The 26689-nt window shown below is 49.1% G+C and overlaps 1 protein-coding gene across 10 annotated transcripts in view; it reads left to right on the top strand.

The window, feature by feature from the left end:
* The window catches only part of LOC139424328 (bromodomain-containing protein 4-like), a 45976-nt gene that overhangs the window by 17079 nt on the left and 2208 nt on the right, over positions 1 to 26689 (top strand). For 7 of the 10 annotated variants that reach the window (XM_071176045.1, XM_071176043.1, XM_071176044.1 and 4 more), the window contains 17 exons: positions 562 to 899; positions 1239 to 1478; positions 2273 to 2431; positions 4025 to 4153; positions 4847 to 5128; positions 5538 to 5758; positions 7851 to 7951; positions 8038 to 8295; positions 10741 to 10830; positions 12787 to 13194; positions 14010 to 15065; positions 16077 to 16174; positions 16350 to 16458; positions 16621 to 16754; positions 22937 to 23109; positions 23448 to 23694; positions 26364 to 26689. The exon at positions 26364 to 26689 is cut by the window's right edge and continues 2208 nt beyond it. In XM_071176045.1, the coding sequence (XP_071032146.1) occupies positions 562 to 899; positions 1239 to 1478; positions 2273 to 2431; positions 4025 to 4153; positions 4847 to 5128; positions 5538 to 5758; positions 7851 to 7951; positions 8038 to 8295; positions 10741 to 10830; positions 12787 to 13194; positions 14010 to 15065; positions 16077 to 16174; positions 16350 to 16458; positions 16621 to 16754; positions 22937 to 23109; positions 23448 to 23694; positions 26364 to 26432 (4112 nt within the window). In that variant the 3' untranslated portion in view covers positions 26433 to 26689. The remainder of the gene's footprint in view (positions 1 to 561; positions 900 to 1238; positions 1479 to 2272; positions 2432 to 4024; positions 4154 to 4846; positions 5129 to 5537; positions 5759 to 7850; positions 7952 to 8037; positions 8296 to 10740; positions 10831 to 12786; positions 13195 to 14009; positions 15066 to 16076; positions 16175 to 16349; positions 16459 to 16620; positions 16755 to 22936; positions 23110 to 23447; positions 23695 to 26363) is intronic. The other 3 variants (XM_071176049.1, XM_071176051.1, XM_071176050.1) reach the window with 3 other exon arrangements.

The following is a 26689-nucleotide window of genomic DNA, read 5'->3' as shown; positions in this document are numbered from 1 at the left end:
ATTCAGATCACTGTTGTATTACTGATGGAGGGATTCAGATCACTGTTGTCATGGAGGGATTCAGATCACTGTTGTCATTACTGATGGGGGGATTCAGATCACTGTTGTATTACTGATGGAGGGATTCAGATCTCTGTTGTCATTACTGATGGAGGGATTCAGATCACTGTTGTCATGGAGGGATTCAGATCACTGTTGTCATTACTGATGGGGGGATTCAGATCACTGTTGTCATGGAGGGATTCAGATCTCTGTTGTCATTACTGATGGAGGGATTCAGATCACTGTTGTCATGGAGGGATTCAGATCACTGTTGTCATTACTGATGGGGGGATTCAGATCACTGTTGTATTACTGATGGAGTGCTTTCTCTTCTCTCCTCTTCTGTTCCTTTCTTGTCTTCACCTCTCTGTTGCTTATTCTCTCTTATATTTTACTCTGGGTGGACTTCCATCCCCCCTCTCTCTCTTTCCACCCCCCCCCCCTGTCTCTCTCTTTCCACCCCCCCTCTCTCTTTCCATCCCCCCCTGTCTCTCTACCCCCCTCTCTCCTCCTCTCCAGGTCTCCTGTCTAAGTCTGACTCCGGCCAGGATTCATCTCCCTCCTCCACCCCCCACACCCGAGGTTTCTCCTCCCTGTCGCCGGGCCCTCAGACTCAGGGTCTCCCCGTATCCCAGGGGCCCCCCACCCTCCCCCTCGCCCTCCCCCCTCAGACCCAGCCCCCTCGCGTTCCCCCCACCCCTCCCTCCCACGCCCCCCAGCTGGGACCACCTTTCCCCATCAGCCCTCTGGATGTCCTGACCCAGGGCCTCACCTCCGTACCCCACCACCCCCCAGCCCACCCAGGCCTTCACCCTGCTGCCCCACCCATCCCCCAGAGCATCGCACCCCCAGCTAAGGTGAGGAGACCAGAGGGAGAAAAGAAGGGGAGGGGGTACGGGAATCTGAAAGTTTGTGGTCGAACGGAACGAGGAGACAAACCTATATTAATTGACGTCTGATATAGGAAGTCGCTCTCTCTTTCCTCCAGTCATGCCCTGAGATGTTCCCATGTACCGTCATTATCTTCCTGGTAGTTGAATGTCTCTTCATTCCTGTCCCTGGGGATCCAGCTGGGACCATGTTTACTTTTCTACTTTTAGCACATCGACTTATCCACTCATCATGTGTCATGCTGAGGGAATGTGTGGTGTTGTCTTGACCTCTAGCCCCTGACCTTTAACCCCCCCCCCCTGTAGCAGAGGAAGAGCCAGAAGAGGAAGGCTGACACCACCACACCCACTGCCAACGACCAGCTCAGCGAGTCATCTCCCGTGGCGACGGAGCCCCCCCGCCCCCGCCGTGAGAGCAGCAGCCGCCCGCTGAAGCAGCCCAAACGAGACCCCGCCCAGCCCGACTCCCAGCACCACCTGGGGCTAGGCGGGGGGGTTCCCGGGGGCGGAGCGTTAACAAGTCTCGGCGGGAGCCCCAAACGACAGGTATTATTCTCCTAATACAACAAGAGGTTAAATCAGTGTGGGGGGGGGCAGTAGAGAAACAGACTGTCTGTCTGTCTCGTCTCTGTCTGTATGTCTCTGTCTGTCTGTCTGTACAGGGTTAGTGTTGTCTGTCTGTCTGTCTGTACAGGTTTAGGGTTGTCTGTCCGTCTGTCTGTCTGTATAGGGTTGTCTCTGTCTGTCTGTATAGGGTTAGGGTTGTCTGTCTGTCTGTACAGGGTTAGGGTTGTCTGTCTCTACAGGGTTAGGGTTGTCTGTCTGTCTGTCTGTACAGGTTTAGGGTTGTCTGTCCGTCTGTCTGTCTGTATAGGGTTGTCTCTGTCTGTCTGTATAGGGTTAGGGTTGTCTGTCTGTCTGTACAGGGTTAGGGTTGTCTGTCTCTACAGGGTTAGGGTTGTCTGTCTGTCTGTACAGGTTTAGGGTTGTCTGTCTGTCTGTACAGGGTTAGGGTTGTCTGTCTGTCTGTACAGGGTTAGGGTTGTCTGTCTGTCTGTACAGGGTTAGGGTTGTCTGTCTGTCTGTACAGGGTTAGGGTTGTCTGTCTGTCTGTACAGGGTTAGGGTTGTCTGTCTGTCTGTACAGGGTTAGGATTGTCTGTCTGTATATCAGAGTGGTTGGGTTACAGCTGACAACACATTTCTCATATGGATTAATAAAGTCTTCTTTCCTCGGCCTTCGTTTTCCTTCCTCTTTCCCTCTGTCTCCCTCTCCTCTGTCTCCCTCTCCTCTGTCTCCGTCTCCCTCTCCTCCCCTCTTCCCCTCTCCTCCTCTTCTAGGAGCAGCTGCTGTTCTGTGGCGGTCTTATCAGAGACATGTTGTCTAAGAAACACATTGCGTACGCGTGGCCCTTCTACAAGCCTGTCGACGCGCACGCCCTCGGCCTCCACGACTACCACCACATCATCAAACACCCTATGGACCTCGGAACCGTCAAGGTGAGCTCATCAAAAGTGGACCCTCACTCACTCATTGTTCATTAGATGAGTGATGATGTCATCAGCAGTGGACCTCCCAGCTGTCTGAGAGGAAGACCAGACAGACCGTAGAGGAACTTCTATCTGCTCCTCCTATAGATCTGAATACATTGAAGGTGTAGCACCAGGGGGTTCTGGGTAATACATTGAAGGTGTAGCATCAGTTGGTTCTGGGTAATACATTGAAGGTGTAGCACCAGGGGGTTCTGGGTAATACATTGAAGGTGTAGCACCAGGGGGTTCTGGGTAATACATTGAAGGTGTAGCACCAGGGGGTTCTGGGTAATACATTGAAGGTGTAGCACCAGGGGGTTCTGGGTAATACATTGAAGGTGTAGCACCAGGGGGTTCTGGGTAATACATGGAAGGTGTAGCATCAGGGGGTTCAGGGTAATACATTGAAGGTGTAGCATCAGGGGGTTCAGGGTAATACATTGAAGGTGTAGCACCAGGGGGTTCTGGGTAATACATTGAAGGTGTAGCACCAGGGGGTTCTGGGTAATACATTGAAGGTGTAGCACCAGGGGGTTCTGGGTAATACATTGAAGGTGTAGCACCAGGGGGTTCTGGGTAATACATTGAAGGTGTAGCACCAGGGGGTTCTGGGTAATACATTGAAGGTGTAGCACCAGGGGGTTCTGGGTAATACATTGAAGGTGTAGCACCAGGGGGTTCTGGGTAATACATTGAAGGTGTAGCACCAGGGGGTTCTGGGTAATACATTGAAGGTGTAGCACCAGGGGTTCTGGGTAATACATTGAAGGTGTAGCATCAGGGGGTTCAGGGTAATACATTGAAGGTGTAGCATCAGGGGGTTCAGGGTAATACATTGAAGGTGTAGCACCAGGGGGTTCTGGGTTATACATTGAAGGTGTAGCACCAGAGGGTTCTGGGTAATACATTGAAGGTGAAGCATCAGGGGGTTCTGGGTAATACATTGAAGGTGTGGCACCAGGGGGTTCTGGGTAATACATTGCATTGAAGGTGTAGCACCAAGGGGTTCTGGGTAATACATTGAAGGTGAAGCATCAGGGGGTGTTTATGTTTTCACCAGGCGTATCGGAGAAGGACACACATTGTTGTATCCTCTGGTTGCATGTTCTGTTAGATGAATTACCATCTAAATGTGATTTGTGTCATTCTGAGCACCGTGGCTGGACGCCCTAATGGGTTATACACCCAATGCATATGGATCCGGCACCACAGTTTCCTAACTGAAGCCCCGCTTTTCACATCCTGGTTGTGGATGTCTTGACCATCTTGACCATGTTCTTGTTATAATCTCCACCCGGCACAGCCAGAAGAGGACTGGCCACCCCACATAGCCTGGTTCCTCTCTAGGTTTCTTCCTAGGTTTTGGCCTTTCTAGGGAGTTTTTCCTAGCCACCGTGCTTCTACACCTGCATTGCTTGCTGTTTGGGGTTTTAGGCTGGGTTTCTGTACAGCACTTTGAGATATCAGCTGATGTACGAAGGGCTATATAAATAAATTTGATTTGATTTAATTGGTAACCGTGTCTCTGTCCCCTCACCGTGTGTGTGTTTGTTCCCTCAGGATAAGCTGGACAGCAGGCAGTACAGAGATGCTCAGCACTTTGCTGCTGATGTCCGGTTGATGTTCTCCAACTGTTACAAATACAACCCCCCAGACCATGACGTGGTCAATATGGCACGCAAACTACAGGTAAACTACACAGCGTGGTTGCTATGGCACGCAAACTACAGGTAAACTACACAGCATGGTTGCTATGGCACGCAAACTACAGGTAAACTACACAGCGTGGTTGTTATGACATGCAAACTACAGGTAAACTACACAACGTGGTTGCTATGGCACGCAAACTACAGGTAAACTACACAGCATGGTTGCTATGGCATGCAAACTACAGGTAAACTACACAGCATGGTTGCTATGACATGCAAACTACAGGTAAACTACACAGCATGGTTGCTATGGTACACAAACTACAGGTAAACTACACAGCGTGGTTGCTATGGTACACAAACTACAGGTAAACTACACAGCATGGTTGCTATGGTACACAAACTACAGGTAAACTACGCAGCATGGTTGCTATGGCACACAAACTACAGGTAAACTACACAGCGTGGTTGCTATGGCACACAAACCTACAGGTAAACTACACAGCGTGTAGTCATAACAAACAAAAAATACAACCAACCAACAGCACTTTCAGACAAATGACAGGTGTCAACATAAACAGTGTTGAATGGATGAATGATGAACTACAAATCTCATAGTGCCACGGACTAAAGTTCCCATGGTTCATAGCTCTGACTGCTCTCAATTCAAGGGACTTTGTTGGCATGGGAAACATATGTTAACATTGACAAAGCTCTCTCTTTCTCTCTACAGGACGTGTTTGAGATGCGCTTTGCCAAAATGCCTGACGAGCTTGAGGAGACGGCCCCCCTCCCCTCCCCCTCCCCAGCCCTCAAACCCCTCCCCACCATCTCTGCCCTCCACCCCCTCCCCGTCCCCACCCTCCACCCCCTCCCCACCCCCTCGGCCAGACAGCCCCCTGCCCCCCGACCCCCCTCCTCCTCCGATGACAGCTCCTCCTCGTCGGAATCAGAATCCTCTGAGGGAGGTTTGGAACACGAGAGAACACAGAGACTGGCTGAACTACAGGAACAGGTGAGGGGGAGACGGGAGGAGAAGGGGCCTCCCGAGGGTGAAGGGGCCTCCCGAGGGTGAAGGGGCCTCCCGAGGGTGAAGGGGCCTCCCGAGGGTGAAGGGGCCTCCCGAGGGTGAAGGGGGGCGAAAGAGGTAAAGAAAGTGTAGGAAGGATAAAACCCTGTGTTGACACTGACTCACCCAAAGAGAAAGAATAAAATAAGAAAGAAATGGGTTAGGAAGAGAAGAGAGGCAGAAGGAGAGGAGAGAGAGAGAGCAAGGGATTTACACCGGAACACAGAACCGGTAAAAGAAGAGAGGAAGGAAGGGGGTGGAGAGAGAGAGAGAGAGGAAGGAAAGGGGGAGAAAATGAAAGAGTTGAGAGGAAGCTGTGTTTTAACATCCTCCTGTGTGTGTGTCTGTCCTACAGCTCAAAGCTGTTCACGAACAGCTGGCCGCTCTGTCCACGCCCCAGGCCACCAAGCCCAAGAGAAAAGAGCGGGAGAAGGAGAAGAATAAAGACAAGTTCAAGAAGAAGATAGGAGGGGAGGAGCCACTGGAGATCCTGCCCCCTGCCATCCTCCAGCCAATCAGAAAGAGCAAAAACAGCAAGGAGCTGGTGACCACGCCCAAGAAGATCAAGAAACTGAGGTAGGATGGCTGGAGAGAAGCCCAGGTAGGATGGCTGGAGAGAAGCCCAGGTAGGATGGCTGGAGAGAAGCCCAGGTAGGATGGCTGGAGAGAAGCCCAGGTAGGATGGATGGAGAGAAGCCCAGGTAGGATGGATGGAGAGAAGCCCAGGTAGGATGGGTGGAGAGAAGCCCAGGTAGGATGGGTGGAGAGAAGCCCAGGTAGGATGGCTGGAGAGAAGCCCAGGTAGGATGGCTGGAGAGAAGCCCAAGTAGGATGGCTGGAGAGAAGCCCAGGTAGGATGGGTGTAGAGAAGCCCAGGTAGGATGGGTGGAGAGAAGCCCAGGTAGGATGGGTGGAGAGAAGCCCGGGTAGGATGGGTGTAGAGAAGCCCGGGTAGGATGGATGGAGAGAAGCCCGGGTAGGATGGGTGTAGAGAAGCCCAGGTAGGATGGGTGTAGAGAAGCCCAGGTAGGATGGGTGGAGAGAAGCCCGGGTAGGATGGGTGTAGAGAAGCCCAGGTAGGATGGGTGGAGAGAAGCCCAGGTAGGATGGGTGGAGAGAAGCCCGGGTAGGATGGGTGGAGAGAAGCCCGGGTAGGATGGATGGAGAGAAGCCCGGGTAGGATGGATGGAGAGAAGCCCAGGTAGGATGGATGGAGAGAAGCCCAGGTAGGATGGGTGGAGAGAAGCCCAGGTAGGATGGGTGGAGAGAAGCCCAGGTAGGATGGGTGGAGAGAAGCCCAGGTAGGATGGCTGGAGAGAAGCCCAGGTAGGATGGGTGTAGAGAAGCCCAGGTAGGATGGGTGTAGAGAAGCCCAGGTAGGATGGCTGGAGAGAAGCCCAGGTAGGATGGGTGGAGAGAAGCCCAGGTAGGATGGGTGGAGAGAAGCCCAGGTAGGATTGGTGGAGAGAAGCCCAGGTAGGATGGGTGGAGAGAAGCCCAGGTAGGATGGGTGGAGAGAAGCCCAGGTAGGATGGATGGAGAGAAGCCCAGGTAGGATGGGTGTAGAGAAGCCCAGGTAGGATGGGTGGAGAGAAGCCCAGGTAGGATGGATGGAGAGAAGCCCAGGTAGGATGGGTGGAGAGAAGCCCAGGTAGGATGGGTGGAGAGAAGCCCAGGTAGGATGGGTGGAGAGAAGCCCAGGTAGGATGGGTGGAGAGAAGCCCAGGTAGGATGGGTGGAGAGAAGCCCAGGTAGGATGGCTGGAGAGAAGCCCAGGTAGGATGGATGGAGAGAAGCCCAGGTAGGATGGATGGAGAGAAGCCCAGGTAGGATGGATGGAGAGAAGCCCAGGTAGGATGGGATGGAGAGAAGCCCAGGTAGGATGGGATGGAGAGAAGCCCGGGTAAGGATGGGTGGAGAGAAGCCCAGGTAAGGATGGGTGGAGAGAAGCCCAGGTAGGATGGGTGGAGAGAAGCCCAGGTAGGATGGGTGGAGAGAAGCCCAGGTAGGATGGATGGAGAGAAGCCCAGGTAGGATGGATGGAGAGAAGCCCAGGTAGGATGGATGGAGAGAAGCCCAGGTAGGATGGATGGAGAGAAGCCCAGGTAGGATGGATGGAGAGAAGCCCAGGTAGGATGGATGGAGAGAAGCCCAGGTAGGATGGATGGAGAGAAGCCCAGGTAGGATAGCTGGAGAGAAGCCCAGGTAGGATGGATGAAGAGAAGCCCAGGTAGAGAAATCTGGGTAGGATGGCTGGAGAGAAGCCTAGGTAGGATGGATGGAGAGAAGCCCAGGTAGGATGGATGGAGAGAAGCCCAGGTAGGATGGATGGAGAGAAGCCCAGGTAGGATGGATGGAGAGAAGCCCGGGTAGGATGGATGGAGAGAAGCCCGGGTAGGATGGGATGGAGAGAAGCCCAGGTAGGATGGGATGGAGAGAAGCCCAGGTAGGATGGGATGGAGAGAAGCCCAGGTAGGATGGATGGAGAGAAGCCCGGGTAGGATGGGATGGAGAGAAGCCCAGGTAGGATGGGATGGAGAGAAGCCCAGGTAGAGAAATCTGGGTAGGATGGATAAACCCAGGATGGACAATGGAGATTTCTGATTGATTAATAATTTCTATCTGACACGCTCTGTCAACTCGCTCTCATCTGTCTCTTTCTCCACAGTAAAAAAGAAGGTATGAAGAGCAGCCGTCTGGGCGCCCCACATCAGACCGGCTCCACCCCCCTTGCCCCCTCAGCCTCGCTGGAGGCACAAGATGACATGAGTGAGTGAGTGAGAGAGAGATTTTGTAAGATATATAAAAAAATATATATATTTTCAAACATGTTAATGTATTTGTCTGTGTCCCAGATGTGTTTGTGGGCGGGGCAGCTGACAGGTGTAAGCCAATGTCCTACGAGGAGAAACGCCAGCTCAGTCTGGACATCAATAAACTGCCCGGCGACAAGCTGGGCCGCGTCGTCCACATCATCCAATCACGAGAGCCATCGCTCAAGAACACCAACCCAGACGAGATAGAGATCGACTTTGAGACGCTGAAACCCTCGACGCTCCGAGAGCTGGAGACATATGTCTGGACCAGCCTTAGAAAGAAGAAATCCCAGCCAGGTAAGAGAGGTGGGGAGGGAGAGAGAGAAGGAGAAATCACAGCCAGGTAAGAGAGGTGGGGAGGGAGAGAGAGAAGGAGAAATCCCAGCCAGGTAAGAGAGGTGGGGAGGGAGAGAGAGAAGGAGAAATCCCAGCCAGGTAAGAGAGGTGGGGAGGGAGAGAGAGAAGGAGAAATCCCAGCCAGGTAAGAGAGGTGGGGAGGGAGAGAGAGAAGGAGAAATCCCAGCCAGGTAAGAGAGGTGGGGAGGGAGAGAGAGAAGGAGAAATCCCAGCCAGGTAAGAGAGGTGGGGAGGGAGAGAGAGAAGGAGAAATCCCAGCCAGGTAAGAGAGGTGGGGAGGGAGAGAGAGAAGGAGAAATCATAGACAGGTAAGAGAGGTGGGGAGGGAGAGAGAGAAGGAGAAATCATAGACAGGTAAGAGAGGTGGGGAGGGAGAGAGAGAAGGAGAAATCCCAGCCAGGTAAGAGAGGTGGGGAGGGAGAGAGAGAAGGAGAAATCATAGACAGGTAAGAGAGGTGGGGAGGGAGAGAGAGAAGGAGAAATCACAGCCAGGTAAGAGAGGTGGGGAGGGAGAGAGAGAAGGAGAAATCACAGCCAGGTAAGAGAGGTGGGGAGGGAGAGAGAGAAGGAGAAATCCCAGCCAGGTAAGAGAGGTGGGGAGGGAGAGAGAGGAGAAATCACAGCCAGGTAAGAGAGGTGGGGAGGGAGAGAGAGAAGGAGAAATCCCAGCCAGGTAAGAGAGGTGGGGAGGGAGAGAGAGAAGGAGAAATCCCAGCCAGGTAAGAGAGGTGGGGAGGGAGAGAGAGCCTGAGAAATGAGTCTTGACTAGAGAAATCACAGCCAGGTAAGAGAGGTGGGGAGGGAGAGAGAGAAGGAGAAATCCCAGCCAGGTAAGAGAGGTGGGGAGGGAGAGAGAGCCTGAGAAATGAGTCTTGACTAGAGAAATCACAGCCAGGTAAGAGAGGTGGGGAGGGAGAGAGAGAAGGAGAAATCCCAGCCAGGTAAGAGAGGTGGGGAGGGAGAGAGAGCCTGAGAAATGAGTCTTGACTAGAGAAATCACAGCCAGGTAAGAGAGGTGGGGAGGGAGGGAGGGGGAGAGAGAGAAGGAGAAATGAGTCTTGACTAGAGAAATCCCAGCCAGGTAAGAGAGGTGGGGAGGGAGAGAGAGAAGGAGAAATGAGTCTTGACTAGAGAAATCCCAGCCAGGTAAGAGAGGTGGGGAGGGAGAGAGAGCCTGAGAAATGAGTCTTGACTAGAGAAATCCGAGCCAGGTAAGAGAGGTGGGGAGGGAGAGAGAGCCTGAAAAATGAGTCTTGACTAGAGAAATCACAGCCAGGTAAGAGAGGTGGGGAGAGAGAAGGAGAAATCCCAGCCAGGTAAGAGAGGTGGGGAGGGAGAGAGAGCCTGAAAAATGAGTCTTGACTAGAGAAATCACAGCCAGGTAAGAGAGGTGGGGAGAGAGAAGGATAAATCCCAGCCAGGTAAGAGAGGTGGGGAGGGAGAGAGAGCCTGAGAAATGAGTCTTGACTAGAGAAATCACAGCCAGGTAAGAGAGGTGGGGAGGGAGAGAGAGAAGGAGAAATCCCAGCCAGGTAAGAGAGGTGGGGAGGGAGAGAGAGAAGGAGAAATCACAGCCAGGTAAGAGAGGTGGGGAGGGAGAGAGAGAAGGAGAAATCCCAGCCAGGTAAGAGAGGTGGGGAGGGAGAGAGAGAAGGAGAAATCCCAGCCAGGTAAGAGAGGTGGGGAGGGAGAGAGAACCTGAGAAATGCGTCTTGACTAGAGAAATCACAGCCAGGTAAAAAGGAGCGAGAGGGATGGAAGGAGGGACAGAAGAAAGTGAGTGGTGGAAAAATAATGGAGAAAGAGAGAGGATGGAGAGGAGGAGAAAGAGGGAGAGGAGGAGAAAGAGGGAGAGGAGGAGAAAGAGGGAGAGGAGGAGAAAGAGGGAGAGGAGGAGAAAGAGGGAGAGGAGGAGAAAGAGGGAGAGGAGGAGAAAGAGGGAGAGGAGGAGAAAGAGGGAGATGGGGAGAAGGGGAAAGAGAGGGAGAAAGAGAGAGGGAGAAAGAGAGAGGGAGAGAAGGAGAGGGAGAGAAGGAGAAAGAGAGAGGAGAAAGAGAGGGAGAGAGAGGAGAAAGAGAGGGAGAGAAGGAGAAAGAGAGGGAGAGAAGGAGAGCGAATGAGGGAGAAGGAGAAAGAGAGAGAGAGGTGGTAAAATAATGAAACACCAGGAGAGGAAGTGTGTGTTCAGTGTGGGAGAGTGAGAGAGGGAGAGATGGTGAAATAATATAGACCAGAATGACCAGTTAACCCATCCAGGGAGAGAGTGTTAACCCATCCAGGGAGAGAGTGTTAACCCATCCAGGGAGAGAGTGTTAACCCATCCAGGGAGAGACTGTTAACCCATCCAGGGAGAGAGTGTTAACCCATCCTGTGTGTGTAACGCAGTAGAGAAGGCTCTGGAGGTGACCCGTGTGATGAAGATGAAGACAGGATCTTCATCAGGCAGCAGTGACTCCTCTGACAGCGACGACACAGGTAACACACACAACACTACACACACACGGCTCATAATACATAGTTTGAGTGGGGTATCACGTCGGGCAGCAAGAATGCGCAGCTCTCAGTCAACTGGCTGTGAAGCAGCTCTCAGTCAACTGGCTGTGAAGCAGCTCTCAGTCAACTGGCTGTGAAGCAGCTCTCAGTCAACTGGCTGTGAAGCAGCTCTCAGTCAACTGGCTGTAAAGCAGCTCTCAGTCAACTGGCTGTGAAGCAGCTCTCAGTCAACTGGCTGTGAAGCTGCTCTCAGTCAACTGGCTGTGAAGCTGCTCTCAGTCAACTGGCTGTGAAGCAGCTCTCAGTCAACTGGCTGTGAAGCAGCTCTCAGTCAACTGGCTGTGAAGCAGCTCTCAGTCAACTGGCTGTGAAGCAGCTCTCAGTCAACTGGCTGTGAAGCAGCTCTCAGTCAACTGGCTGTGAAGCAGCTCTCAGTCAACTGGCTGTGAAGCAGCTCTCAGTAGAACGACAGAATGCATCAGGGATTTGTGCATCTTTCTGAAGAAGTAAAGCCTGTTTCTTTGTGCCTGTTGTTGTGTAGCTAGTTAGCATGCAGGAGACAGGTAGCATGCAGGAGACAGGTAGCATGGAGGAGACAGGTAGCGTGGAGGAGACGGGTAGCGTGCAGGAGACGGGTAGCGTGGAGGAGACGGGTAGCGTGCAGGAGACGGGTAGCGTGCAGGAGACGGGTAGCGTGCAGGAGACGGGTAGCGTGCAGGAGACGGGTAGCGTGCAGGAGACGGGTAGCGTGCAGGAGACGGGTAGCGTGGAGGAGACGGGTAGCGTGGAGGAGACGGGTAGCGTGCAGGAGACGGGTAGCGTGCAGGAGACAGTCATTTCTGAAGGCTTCCTCCTTCCATATTAAATGTAGTCTGTGAAGTAGGACCACCTGACAGAATGATATCATGATGATTTCTATCAGTCCGGTGGGCGTTGTACAGAAACGCCACGAGCCAAACACAACTGTCTCTTCCTAGGTACGCAATTCAATTAAAGGTGAACTTCAGTATGGTTTTTGTTAGTTTTTTTTTCCAGACCTCAGAAGTGGCCTTTTGATGTGATTTTAAAGCTTTGCTGTGGACTTAGAACATCCAATGTAGCTGTCAGAAAGAAACAAGGTGTGATTTTGAGAGTGAAAAAAAACCGAGGAAAGCTGAACCTTTATTTGGCAAAAAAAAATCTAGTGTTCTAGAGTCTTACAAGCCTGCTCACTGTTCAGTCACTAACAACAACACACTTGTTGAGATAGTTTTTTTCATGTCAATATGATATTAAGTTACAATGTAATGATTTGTGTGTGGTAGGTTATTATAGTTATTATAGACTATTAGCCTATTGGCTACTTTCACCTCTTTCCACTCCTCCCCTGATCTGGGCCAATAGTTTTTCTGTTCGGGCCAGTAGCTTTCAGTTGGCACTGGCCCGGTGTGCCGCTGGGAAATTGACCTAAATGTCAAGCCCTGTACACACATCATTTTCATTATGTTGTTTCTCTCTCTCCCTCTCTCTCCTGCTCCCCCTCCTTCCCTCTCTCTCCTGCTCTCGCTCTCTCTCTCCTGCTCTCGCTCTCTCTCTCCTGCTCTCGCTCTCTCTCTCTCTCCTGCTCTCGCTCTCCTCTCTTTGTCTCTGACTCTGTCTCCCTCTCCTGCTCTCTCTCCTTTCTCTCCTGCTCTCTCTCTCTCTCGCTCTCCTTCTCTCTCTCCTCTCTCTCTCCTCTCTATCTCTCTCTCCTGCTCTCTCTCCTCTCTCTCCTGCTCTCTCTCCTCTCTCTCCTGCTCTCTCTCCTCTCTCCTGCTCTCTCTCCTCTCTCTCCTGCTCTCTCTCCTCTCTCTCCTGCTCTCTCTCCTCTCTCTCCTGCTCTCTCTCCTTCTATCTCCTCTCTCTCTCGCTCTCCTGCTCTCTCTCCTCTCTCTCCTCTCTCTCCTCTCTCTCTCTCAGGGCTGGCCCCCCAGCAGCAAAAGTCCTCCTCTAGCAATATATACTGTAAGAGACCCCACCAGTCCAGCAGGGGCGGGGTCAGCATCACTGCCCCTCTGGACCCCTCCTCCTCCCCCCAGACCCCCCTAGTTCAGTCCAAACCCCCCCAGCAGCAGCATCAACACCCCTTCGCCCCCCTTCCTCCTCCCTCCATCCCCACTGTCCCCGTGACCTCTCTGGACTCCTCTTTGACCTTTGACCCCCTAGCTCACTTCCTGGCCCCCCATCTGAGCCAGCAGGTGGGGGAGCCCCCCCGTAATGAACTGGGGACCCCTGCCGCCGGACCCCCCCACCTCAACGCTACCAACACACACACCTCTGAGAGCACACAGCCCTTCCTCAACCAGCAGGCCGTCATGCTCTCCCCAGGTATGTGGATGAACACATTTCTACACTTCTACACTACACTTTTCTACACATTTCTACACTTCTACACTACACTTTTCTACACATTTCTACACTTCTACACTACACTTTTCTACACACTTTCTACACATTTCTACACTTCATTGTGTCGAGGGGTTTTGGTTTTAATGAAACATTTCGATTTTTAGAAATATCATTTATTTCTGTACTTTTTTGTCTTTTTGTCCCTCTCCCCCATTCTCATCTCTTTCTCTCTTCCCTCCCTTCTCTCTCTCCTCCCTCCCTTCTCTCTCTCCTCCCTCCCTTCTCTCTCTCCTCCCTCCCTTCTCTCTCTCCTCCCTCCCTTCTCTCTCTCCTCCCTCCCTTCTCTCTCTCCTCTCTCTCTCCTCCCTCCCTTCCCCCTCCTCTCTCTCCTCCCTCCCTTCTCTCTCCTCTCTCTCCTCCCTCGCTTCTCTCTCTCCTCCCTCGCTTCTCTCTCTCCTCTCTCTGCTCCCTCCCTTCTCTCTCTCCTCTCTCTCCTCCCTCCCTTCTCTCTCTCCTCTCTCTCCTCCCTCCCTTCTCTCTCTCCTCTCTATCCTCCCTCCCTTCTCTCTCTCCTCCCTCCCCTCTCTCTCTCCTCTCTCTCTCCTCTCTCTCTCCTCCCTCCCTTCTCTCTCTCCTCCCTCCCTTCTCTCTCTTCTCTCTCTCTCCTCCCTCCCTTCTCCCTCTCCTCCCTCCCTTCTCTCTCTCTCTTCCCTCCCTCCTCTCTCTCTCTTCCCTCCCTCCTCTCTCTCTCTCGTCCCTCCCTTCTCTCTCTCCTCTCTCCCTTCTCTCTGTAGCACTCCACAACGCTCTCCCCCAGCAGCCGTCCCGCCCCAGCAACCGAGCGGCCCCCAAACCCCCTCAGCCTCCCCCCTCCTCCCTCCCCCCCTCCACCTCCTCTGCTCCTCCTCCCCCCCAATCCTCCCTCCACATTCCCCAACCCTCCCTCCCCATTCCCCAACCCTCCCTCCCCATTCCCCAACCCTCCCTCCCTCGCCCTTGTATCCCCTCTCCCCTCACCCCCCACGGAATCCTGGGGGTCTCGGCCCAACCCCCTCAAGCCCTATTTGAGGACGACGAGGAGGCTGTGCCCACTAACTCTGAAACCCCTCCCCTCCCGCTCAGCCAGGTGCACATGTACCTGCAGTCGTCTCGGCCCCCGGCACACATACACCCCCACACACAGTCTCCTGTGCGGGTCCAGTCTCGGGCCCCGGCCCACACACAGTCTCCTGTGCGGGTCCAGTCTCGGCCCCCGGCCCACACACAGTCTCCTGTGCGGGTCCAGTCTCGGCCCCCGGCCCACACACAGTCTCCTGTGCGGGTCCAGTCTCGGCCCCCGGCCCACACACAGTCTCCTGGGGGGGTCCAGTCTCGGCCCCCGGCCCACACACAGTCTCCTGGGTGGGTCCAGTCTCAGCTCATGTCCCGGCTCCCGGCCCACACACAGTCTCCTGGGCGGGTCCAGTCTCGGCCCCCGGCCCACACACGGTCTCCTGGGCGGGTCCAGTCCCGGGCCCCGGGCCACACACAGTCTCCTGGGGGGGTCCAGTCTCGGCCCCCGGCCCACACACAGTCTCCTGGGCGGGTCCATTCTCAGCTCATGCAGGCCATGCAGACTCAGTCACAGGCAGCGGCCGCTCCAACCCAGCAACAGCAGAGGCTCGCAACACATTCTCACACACACCCTCACTCACACCCTCACTCACACGCTCAGGCACACATGCAGCAGGCGGGACAGGGGATGTCGTTCCCCCAGCAACAGAGCACCATGCACCCGGCACAGAAAGGGATCAAGCAGATACTACATCCACAACCATCACCACGGATCAAAACTGAGCCTTTCAACACAGGTAGGAGAGATAATACACACACAGGCAGACAGACAGACAGGCAGGCAGACAGACAGACAGACAGACAGACAGGCAGATACTACATCCACAACCATCACCACGGATCAAAACTGAGCCTTTCAACACAGGTAGGAGAGATAATACACACACAGGCAGACAGACAGACAGGCAGGCAGACAGACAGACAGACAGGCAGATACTACATCCACAACCATCCACAACCATCACCACGGATCAAAACTTAGCTTTTCAACACAGGTAGGAGAGATAATACACACACAGGCAGACAGACAGGCAGACAGACAGGCAGATACTACATCCACAACCATCACCACGGATCAAAACTGAGCTTTTCAACACAGGTAGGAGAGATAATACACACACAGGCAGGCAGACAGGCAGACAGACAGGCAGACAGGCAGGCAGGCAGACAGACAGACAGACAGACAGACAGACAGACAGGCAGGCAGACAGGCAGGCAGACAGACAGGCAGGCAGACAGGCAGGCAGGCAGACAGACAGACAACCCTAAACCTGTACAGACAGACAGGCAGACAGACAGACAGACACCCACTAGAGGGATTCTTGGATCCCGAAAAAAGATCTGAACCGAATTGGATCCGTGAAATGTCCCGTTCGACACAGACAGGATATATCCAAATCGATTCGGATCCGAGGTGGACCAGATCCGACCCAAAGCATGTCCGGGATGAGGGAGAATCGGATCCAAATTGGGTCGGATCTATATCAGATAAAAAATGGGTCTTTATTGCTGCTCAAAGCCAGCAGAACTGTTTTGACGTCATGATTTATCCTTTTGACTGAACCAACTGCCACGTGTACCAAATGTGATATATAGAGGATGTTTATTTTCATCAATATAATATTGGATCTGGTCGGTATTTTTACATATTTTCAGACTGTTTGGATCTCAGGTAATCAGGTTCGGGTATATCCGTGAAGACCTCTACCCCACTCATTTCCATACTGGTGTTTCTCCCGTTGTGATAGGTCCTCTGAGGGAGAGCCCCTCCCCTCTGATGCTACATTCTCCCCAGATGCCTCAGTTCCCACCAATGAGACAGTCCCCTTCCCAGCCCAAGAAACCTGTGAGTACACAAAGAGAGTGTGTGTGTACAGTGTTTGTTTGTGTACTGTATATTGTGTGTGTGTGTGTGTGTGTGTGTTAACCCTGTGTTCTCTCTAGAACCAGAGGGGGTTATTAGGGGTTAAAGAGGACCTGTGTGTGTGTGTGTGTGTGTTAACCCTGTGTGTTCTCTATAGAACCAAAGGGTGAAAGAGGAGAAGCCGCTCCCCTCCCCGGTGCTGCCTCCCTCCCCTTTCAGCCCCACCCAGCGACACCACAAACCACAAGACAACAAACACACACACAGTGAGTACACACACCTGGCTCTGTGTGTGTAAGAAGCGTTAGGGAGAGAGCGGGGGAGATTTGTCTGTGTCTCTCTCTGCCTCGACGGTAGAGTGTCTCTATTTTAGAGTTTCTTCACAGTCAATAGGTCACCTGAATCAACCGATCAATTGACTCCTGCAGGATCAGATGTGAAGCTATTGGACAGTTCTCGTCCTGGGCTCCGCCTCCCGGACTCCCCGGCCCCTCCCCCTTCCCATCAGGACAGCAAACTGAAGCAGGAGGCTAAAACACCCATCACCGCCAAGAAGACACAGGTGAGAGAGAGTCAGAATCATACTAGAACAAAGCATGTAGATTCAGTACTTCATTTAAAGGAGCAGTTTCCTTTTTTATAACCAAATCTCACTTTTTTTTTTATATGTAAATGGCATGTTATAGAAGGGTCCATGTGATTCCACATGTTTTTAAGAAACCTGAGCAAATCACTTCCTCATCCTCGTTGTGTAGTATAGGGGCTCTGATACAAACATCCTCATCCTCGTTGTGTAGTATGGGAGCTCTGATACAAACATGAACAAAGGCTTCAAAAACACCCAGATAGGAAACAGATCACTTCCTCGTTCTCGTTGTGTAGTATGTGGGGGGGTCCTGAAAAAACACCAACAAAGGCTCCAAAAACACCCAAATATGTCCTTTAATAAACGGACAACGCTCTCAGTATTGTAATGCAGGTCTGTAGATGTTGTACACGTGATGTTGTGTCATTCTCAACTTCAGCTACAATGTTGTGTTCTATTTTGTTCAACTAAAGAGATTTCTATGTACTTCTATGTAAAAACAGCTGGGGGTTACTAATCTACAATAAGGTGTCTGCTACCATCACTCATTCATATATCTTTATGTACATATTCTTTATCCCTTTACACTTGTGTGTATAAGGTAGTAGTTTTTGGAATTGTTAGGTTAGATTTCTTGTTGGTTATTACTGCATTGTCGGAACTAGAAGCACAAGCATTTCGCTACACTCGCATTAACATCTGCTAACCATGTGTATGTGACAAATAAAATTTGATTTGATTTGTAAAACACAGTTTGCGGTTACTAATCTACAATAAGGTGTCTGCTGTAAAACACACAGCTGGGGGTTACTAATCTACAATAAGGTGTCTGCTGTAAAACACACAGCTCGGGGTTACTAATCTACAATAAGGTGTCTGCTGTAAACACACAGCTGGGGGTTACTAATCTACAATAAGGTGTCTGCTGTAAAGCACACAGCTGGGGGTTACTAATCTACAATAAGGTGTCTGCTGTAAAACACACAGCTGGGGGTTACTAATCTACAATAAGGTGTCTGCTGTAAACACACAGCTGGGGGTTACTAATCTACAATAAGGTGTCTGCTGTAAACACACAGCTGGGGGTTACTAATCTACAATAAGGTGTCTTCTGTAAACACACAGCTGGGGGTTACTAATCTACAATAAGGTGTCTTCTGTAAACACACAGCTGGGGGTTACTAATCTACTATAAGGTGTCTTCTGTAAACACACAGCTGGGGGTTACTAATCTACAATAAGGTGTCTTCTGTAAACACACAGCTGGGAGTTACTAATCTACAATAAGGTGTCTGCTGTAAAAGCACACAGCTGGGGGTTACTAATCTACAATAAGGTGTCTGCTGTAAACACACAGCTGGGGGTTACTAATCTACAATAAGGTGTATTCTGTAAACACAGCTGGGGGTTACTAGTATCAGTTCAGTATCATGGACTATGGGAGGATACATATTGACAGTATCATGGACTACATGGTGGATGGGAGGATAAATATTGACAGTATCATGGACTACATGGTGGATGGGAGGATACATATTGACAGTATCATGGAATACATGGTGGATGGGAGGATACATATTGACAGTATCAGTTCAGTATCATGGACTACATGGTAGATGGGAGGATACATATTGACAGTATCAGTTCAGTATCATGGACTACATGGTGAATGGGAGGATACATATTGACAGTATCATGGACTACATGGTGGATGGGAGGATACATATTGACAGTATCATGGACTACATGGTAGATGGGAGGATACATATTGACAGTATCAGTTCAGTATCATGGACTACATGGTGGATGGGAGGATACATATTGACAGTATCATGATACATATTGACAGTAGCATGGACTACATGGTGGATGGGAGGATACATATTGACAGTATCAGTTCAGTATCATGGACTACATGGTGGATGGGAGGATACATATTGACAGTATCATGGACTACATGGTGGATGGGAGGATACATATTGACAGTATCATGGACTACATGGTGGATGGGAGGATACATATTGACAGTATCATGGACTACATGGTAGATGGGAGGATACATATTGACAGTATCATGGACTACATGGTGGATGGGAGGATACATATTGACAGTATCATGGACTACATGGTGGATGGGAGGATACAGTATCATGGACTACATGGTGGATGGGAGGATACATATTGACAGTATCATGGACTACATGGTGGATGGGAGGATACATATTGACAGTATCATGATACATATTGACAGTATCATGGACTACATGGTAGATGGGAATATACATATTGACAGTATCATGGACTACATGGTAGATGGGAGGATACATATTGACAGTATCATGGACTACATGGTGGATGGGAGGATACATATTGACAGTATCATGGACTACATGGTGGATGGGAGGATACATATTGACAGTATCATGGACTACATGGTAGATGGGAGGATACATATTGACAGTATCAGTTCAGTAGCATGGACTACATGGTGGATGGGAGGATACATATTGACAGTATCATGGACTACATGGTAGATGGGAGGATACATATTGACAGTATCATGGACTACATGGTAGATGGGAGGATACATATTGACAGAATCAGTTCAGTATCATGGACTACATGGTAGATGGGAGGATACATATTGACAGTATCATGGACTACATGGTGGATGGGAGGATACATATTGACAGTATCATGGACTACATGGTGGATGGGAGGATACATATTGACAGTATCATGGACTACATGGTAGATTGGAGGATACATATTGACAGTATCATGGACTACATGGTAGATGGGAGGATACATATTGACAGTATCATGGACTACATGGTAGATGGGAGGATACATATTGACAGTATCAGTTCAGTATCATGGACTACATGGTGGATGGGAGGATACATATTGACAGTATCATGGACTACATGGTGGATGGGAGGATACATATTGACAGTATCATGGACTACATGGTGGATGGGAGGATACATATTGACAGTATCAGTTCAGTATCATGGACTACATGGTAGATGGGAGGATACATATTGACAGTAGCATGGACTACATGGTGGATGGGAGGATACATATTGACAGTATCAGTTCAGTATCATGGACTACATGGTAGATGGGAGGATACATATTGACAGTAGCATGGACTACATGGTAGATGGGAGGATACATATTGACAGTATCATGGACTACATGGTAGATGGGAGGATACATATTGACAGTATCATGGACTACATGGTAGATGGGAGGATACATATTGACAGTATCATGGACTACATGGTAGATGGGAGGATACATATTGACAGAATCAGTTCAGTATCATGGACTACATGGTAGATGGGAGGATACATATTGACAGTAGCATGGACTACATGGTGGATGGGAGGATACATATTGACAGTATCATGGACTACATGGTAGATGGGAGGATACATATTGACAGTAACAGTTCAGTAGCATGGACTACATGGTAGATGGGAGGATACATATTGACAGTATCAGTTCAGTAGCATGGACTACATGGTGGATGGGAGGCAACATATTGACAGTATCAGTTCAGTATCATGGACTACATGGTGGATGGGAGGATACATATTGACAGTATCAGTTCAGTATCATGGACTACATGGTGGATGGGAGGATACATATTGACAGTATCAGTTCAGTATCATGGACTACATGGTAGATGGGGGGATACATATTGACAGTATCAGTTCAGTATCATGGACTACATGGTGGATGGGAGGATACATATTGACAGTATCAGTTCAGTATCATGGACTACATTGTAGATGGGAGGATACATATTGACAGTATCATGGACTACATGGTAGATGGGAGGATACATATATATTGCAGGGTGTGGTGCATTAGAGGTGGGTGGGTGTGTGTGTGTGTGTGTGTAAGCCTGTGTTTCCCAACTCCAGTCCTCAACAACCCCCAACAGTACACGTTTCTATTGTAACCCTGGACAAGCACACCTGATTTAACTTCTCATTTAATCACCAGGCCCTCAATGAGTTGAATCAGGTGAGTTTGTCCTGGGCAACAACAACCATGTGTGCTGTTGGGGGTACTGGTGTAAGGAAACAGACACTGCTTCAATCTTGACAATAGGCAATCTTTTACTCCCAATTAAAGTAGTAGAGGACCAGTACGTACACACGCAGCTCTCTCGATCAGCCCAGTCCTTCTAGAATGCTCCACAGATAAGACAGTCATCAAACCATTGTTGTCTTGGCCCCAATCACCGTTGGAGTCTGGGACCCTGAGATGGGCCGTTTAAGCATCATTGTTCTGTAAATCAAGGTTACTGACCCAACTCCGGCAGTCTCCTGTAAATAATGTGTGCCCCATTTAGCTTTGAGTGGTTTGCTATTATTCTGTAAATCAAGACATATGGCCTAAACTGGTTTTGAGATGACCATTTGTGTGGTGGCTGTGAAATGGCTTCTCAAAACCAGTTTAGGTCAACTTGAACATAATGTCCTGATTTTACAGAACGATGGCAAACGCCTCTCTCTTCCCTCAACTGCTCTTTCTGCAGGTCCTAGACGGGTCTGGAAATGTCTTGCAGCGATGACTTTTCTTCTCTGTGGTGGTTTTACTCATCATCAGAAACACGCTCCCTGCAGACCAGTAGATTCAACGTGCGAAGTCTGTAGACGGGAGTGTTTATGCGTCTGTACAGAACAACTAGCCAAAGCCTCATTAGATATCAGTCATCCACAGGAAGTCTGTAGACGGGAGTGTTTATGCGTCTGTACAGAACAACTAGCCAAAGCCTCATTAGATATCAGTCATCCACAGGAAGTCTGTAGACGGGAGTGTTTATGCGTCTGTACAGAACAACTAGCCAAAGCCTCGTTAGATATCAGTCATCCACAGGAAGTCTGTAGACGGGAGTGTTTATGCGTCTGTACAGAACAACTAGCCAAAGCCTCATTAGATATCAGTCATCCACAGGAAGTCTGTAGATGGGAGTGTTTATGCGTCTGTACAGAACAACTAGCCAAAGCCTCATTAGATATCAGTCATCCACAGGAAGTCTGTAGACGGGAGTGTTTATGCGTCTGTACAGAACCACTAGCCAAAGCCTCATTAGATATCAGTCATCCACAGGAAGTCTGTAGATGGGAGTGTTTATGCGTCTGTACAGAACAACTAGCCAAAGCCTCATTAGATATCAGTCATCCACAGGAAGTCTGTAGATGGGAGTGTTTATGCGTCTGTACAGAACAACTAGCCAAAGCCTCATTAGATATCAGTCATCCACAGGAAGTCTGTAGATGGGAGTGTTTATGCGTCTGTACAGAACAACTAGCCAAAGCCTCATGTGTTTTTGAAGTCTTTGTTCATGTTTGTATCAGAGCTCCCATACTACACAACGAGGATGAGGAAGTGATCTGTTTCCTATCTGGGTGTTTTTGAAGCCTTTGTTCATGTTTGTATCAGAGCTCCCATACTACACAACGAGGATGAGGAAGTGATCTGTTTCCTATCTGGGTGTTTTTGAAGTCTTTGTTCATGTTTGTATCAGAGCTCCCATACTACACAACGAGGATGAGGAAGTGATCTGTTTCCTATCTGGGTGTTTTTGAAGTCTTTGTTCATGTTTGTATCAGAGCTCCCATACTACACAACGAGGATGAGGAAGTGATCTGTTTCCTATCTGGGTGTTTTTGAAGTCTTTGTTCATGTTTGTATCAGAGCTCCCATACTACACAACGAGGATGAGGAAGTGATTTGCTCAGGTTTCTCAAAAACATGATTTGCTGGTTGGTGTAAGTTTCTCAAAAGCATGTGGAATCACACAAAACGTGTCTGGGACCCTTCCTGTGAAATCCCACTTACATAAATAAAATAGATTTAAATAAAATACACTTTTTCCTGTAAGGCGTTATTGTTATTAAAATGGAGGTGAAAAGTATTTTAAAAAGTGGGTGTTAACGAAATGTCTGTCGCACTCTCTTCCCCCTCCCACTACACTCTCTTCCCCCTCCCACTACACTCTCTTCCCCCTCCCACTACACTCTCTTCCCCCTCCCGCTACTCTCTTCCCCCTCCCGCTACACTCTCTTCCCCCTCCCGCTACACACTCTTCCCCCTCCCGCTACACTCTCTTCCCCCTCCCTCTTTCTCCCTCCCAGGAGGTGAAGTTAAAGAACATGGGTTCCTGGGCCAGCTTGGCCCAGCGTTCTCAGTCCACCCCCACCTCCGCTGTCCGCTCCTCTAGCGACAGCTTCGAACAGTTCCGTCGCGCCGCCCGAGAGAAGGAGAGAGAGAAACAGCTGAAAGCACAGGCCGAGCAGGAGAAACTACGGTAAGAGGGAGGGAAAAGGCAGAGAGGTAGTGGAGGAGAGAGAGAAACAGCTAAAAGCACAGGCTGAGCAGGAGAAACTACGGTAAGAGGGAGGGAGGGATGGAGGGAGGGAAAGGGCAGAGAGATAGTGGAGGAGAGAGAGAGAACTGAAATCACAGGCCGAGCAGGCCAGGAGAGAGCAGGAGAAACTATGGTAAGAGGGAGGGATGGAGGGAGGAGAGGGAGAAGACCTCTCAGCCGAGGTAGAAACTATGGTGAGAAAAAAGGGAAGGATGGATGCTCATTCTTGCACCCCAGCTAAGCTCCTCCCCCTCTGACACACGCTTTCTCTTCTCCAGTAGCCGTGACGACGAGGACTCTGTGGAACAGCAGGGGAGGGTGCGTGTCCAGGACTCTCGCCATCGCCAGGAGCAACTTTCGCCTCAAGCCCCCACGCCCCCTGCCTCAACCCCTCCCGCCGTCTCCCCACAGGCCCCTCCCACTGAACAGGCCACACCCCCACCCTCGGCCGCAGCACAGAACGCCTTGGACCAGCAGAGGGAGCTGGCAAGACGCCGCGAGCAGGAGAGGAGGAGGAGAGAGGCGGTAATACTTTATAGCAGTTATACTACTGTAATACTAACATGATATACTAGTATAGGAGGAGAGAGGTGGTAATACTTTATAGCAGTTATACTACTGTAATACTAACATGATATACTAGTATAGTAGGAGAGAGGTGGTAATACTTTATAGCAGTTATACTACTATAATACTAACATGATATACTAGTATAGTAGGAGAGAGGCGGTAATACTTTATAGCAGTTATACTACTATAATACTAACATGATATACTAGTATAGTAGGAGAGGGGTGGTAATACTTTATAGCAGTTATACTACTATAATACTAACATGATATACTAGTATGTAGGAGAGAGGCGGTAATACTTTATAGCAGTTATACTACTACAATACTAACATGATATACTAGTATAGTAGGAGAGAGGTGGAGAGGGGTGGTAATACTTTATAGCAGTTATACTACTATAATACTAACATGATATACTAGTATAGTAGGAGAGAGGTGGTAATACTTTATAGCAGTTATACTACTATAATACTAACATGATATACTAGTATAGTAGGAGAGAGGAGGAGAGAGGTGGTCATAGTTATAGCAGTTATACTACTGTAATACTAACATGATATACTAGTATAGTAGGAGAGAGGTGGTAATACTTTATAGCAGTTATACTACTGTAATACTAACATGATATACTAGTATAGGAGGAGAGAGGCGGTAATACTTTATAGCAGTTATACTACTATAATACTAACATGATATACTAGTATAGTAGGAGAGAGGTGGTAATACTTTATAGCAGTTATTCTACTGTAATACTAACATGATATACTAGTATAGTAGGAGAGGAGGAGGAGAGAGGCGGTAATACTTTATAGCAGTTATACTACTATAATACTAACATGATATACTAGTATAGTAGGAGAGAGGTGGAGAGGGGTGGTAATACTTTATAGCAGTTATACTACTATAATACTAACATGATATACTAGTATAGTAGGAGAGGGGTGGTAATACTTTATAGCAGTTATACTACTATAATACTAACATGATATACTAGTATAGTAGGAGAGAGGCGGTAATAGTTTATAGCAGTTATACTACTATAATACTAACATGATATACTAGTATAGCAGGAGAGAGGCGGTAATACTTTATAGCAGTTATACTACTGTAATACTAACATGATATACTAGTATAGCAGGAGAGAGGTGGAGAGGGGTGGTAATACTTTATAGCAGTTATACTACTATAATACTAACATGATATACTAGTATAGTAGGAGAGAGGTGGTAATACTTTATAGCAGTTATACTACTATAATACTAACATGATATACTAGTATAGTAGGAGAGAGGAGGAGAGAGGTGGTCATAGTTATAGCAGTTATACTACTGTAATACTAACATGATATACTAGTATAGTAGGAGAGAGGTGGTAATACTTTATAGCAGTTATACTACTATAATACTAACATGATATACTAGTATAGTAGGAGAGAGGCGGTAATACGTTATAGCAGTTATACTACTGTAATACTAACATGATATACTAGTATAGCAGGAGAGAGGTGGAGAGGGGTGGTAATACTTTATAGCAGTTATACTACTATAATACTAACATGATATACTAGTATAGTAGGAGAGAGGAGGAGAGAGGTAGTCATAGTTATAGCAGTTATACTACTATAATACTAACATGATATACTAGTATAGTAGGAGAGAGGTGGTAATACTTTATAGCAGTTATACTACTATATTACTAACATGATATACTAGTATAGTAGGAGAGAGGAGGAGAGAGGTGGTCATAGTTATAGCAGTTATACTACTGTAATACTAACATGATATACTAGTATAGTAGGAGAGAGGTGGTTATACTTTATAGCAGTTATACTACTGTAATACTAACATGATATACTAGTATAGTAGGAGAGAGGTGGTAATACTTTATAGCAGTTATTCTACTGTAATACTAACATGATATACTAGTATAGTAGGAGAGGAGGAGGAGAGAGGCGGTAATACTTTATAGCAGTTATACTACTATAATACTAACATGATATACTAGTATAGTAGGAGAGAAGTGGTCATAGTTATAGCAGTTATACTACTGTAATACTAACATGATATACTAGTATAGAAGGAGAGAGGTGGTAATACTTTATAGAAGTTATACTAGTATAGTAGGAGAGAGGCGGTAATAGTTATAGCAGTTATACTACTGTAATACTAACATAATATACTAGTATAGTAGGAGAGGAGGAGAGAGGTGGTAATCATCATAAAGATACTAGTTAATATATGTATATTCTGCAGTTATAGTGCGATAATACAGAGGAGAGGTAGTGTAGATGGGAAAGATTTACACTGCATCTAATTCCTTTCTCTCTCTCTCATCCCCCTCTCATCCCTCTCTCTCATCCCTCTCTCTCTCATCCCCCTCTCTCTCTCATCCCCCTCTCTCTCTCATCCCCCCCTCTCTCTCATCCCCCCCTCTCTCTCATCCCCCCCTCTCTCTCATCACCCCCTCTCTCTCATCACCCCCTCTCTCTCATCACCCCCTCTCTCTCATCACCCCCTCTCTCTCATCACCCTCTCTCTCTCTCATTCCCCTCTCTCTCTCGCTCATCCCCCCCCTGTCTCTCTCTCTCTCATCCCCCTCTCTCTCATCCCCCTCTCTCTACAGATGGCGGACACCATTGACATCAACTTCCAGAGCGACCTGATGGCCAACTTTGAAGAGAACCTGTTCTGAGAGAGAGATTTAGAAAGGAGGAGAGGGAGACAAATGAACTCTACCTTATCCCTTATCCCACCAGGGATTTCACCCCCCCCCCCCCCCCCCCCCCTCCCTCCCTCTCTTTGATTAGAGACCTCAGACAGGATGTGAGCTCCAGAGACTTGACGGAGACTGAGGTGAGGTACAGTAATAAGGTGGAGCCCCCCCAGCGGTGGGGACCGGGAGTACAACTTCCACTTTTTGCAATTTCAGATGCGTTTTTTGTGTCTAAC

This window comes from Oncorhynchus clarkii, chromosome 13 (genome assembly GCF_045791955.1).
Source record: "Oncorhynchus clarkii lewisi isolate Uvic-CL-2024 chromosome 13, UVic_Ocla_1.0, whole genome shotgun sequence".
Classification (NCBI taxonomy): domain Eukaryota; kingdom Metazoa; phylum Chordata; class Actinopteri; order Salmoniformes; family Salmonidae; genus Oncorhynchus; species Oncorhynchus clarkii.
This window is presented reverse-complemented; position numbering and strand designations above follow the sequence as displayed.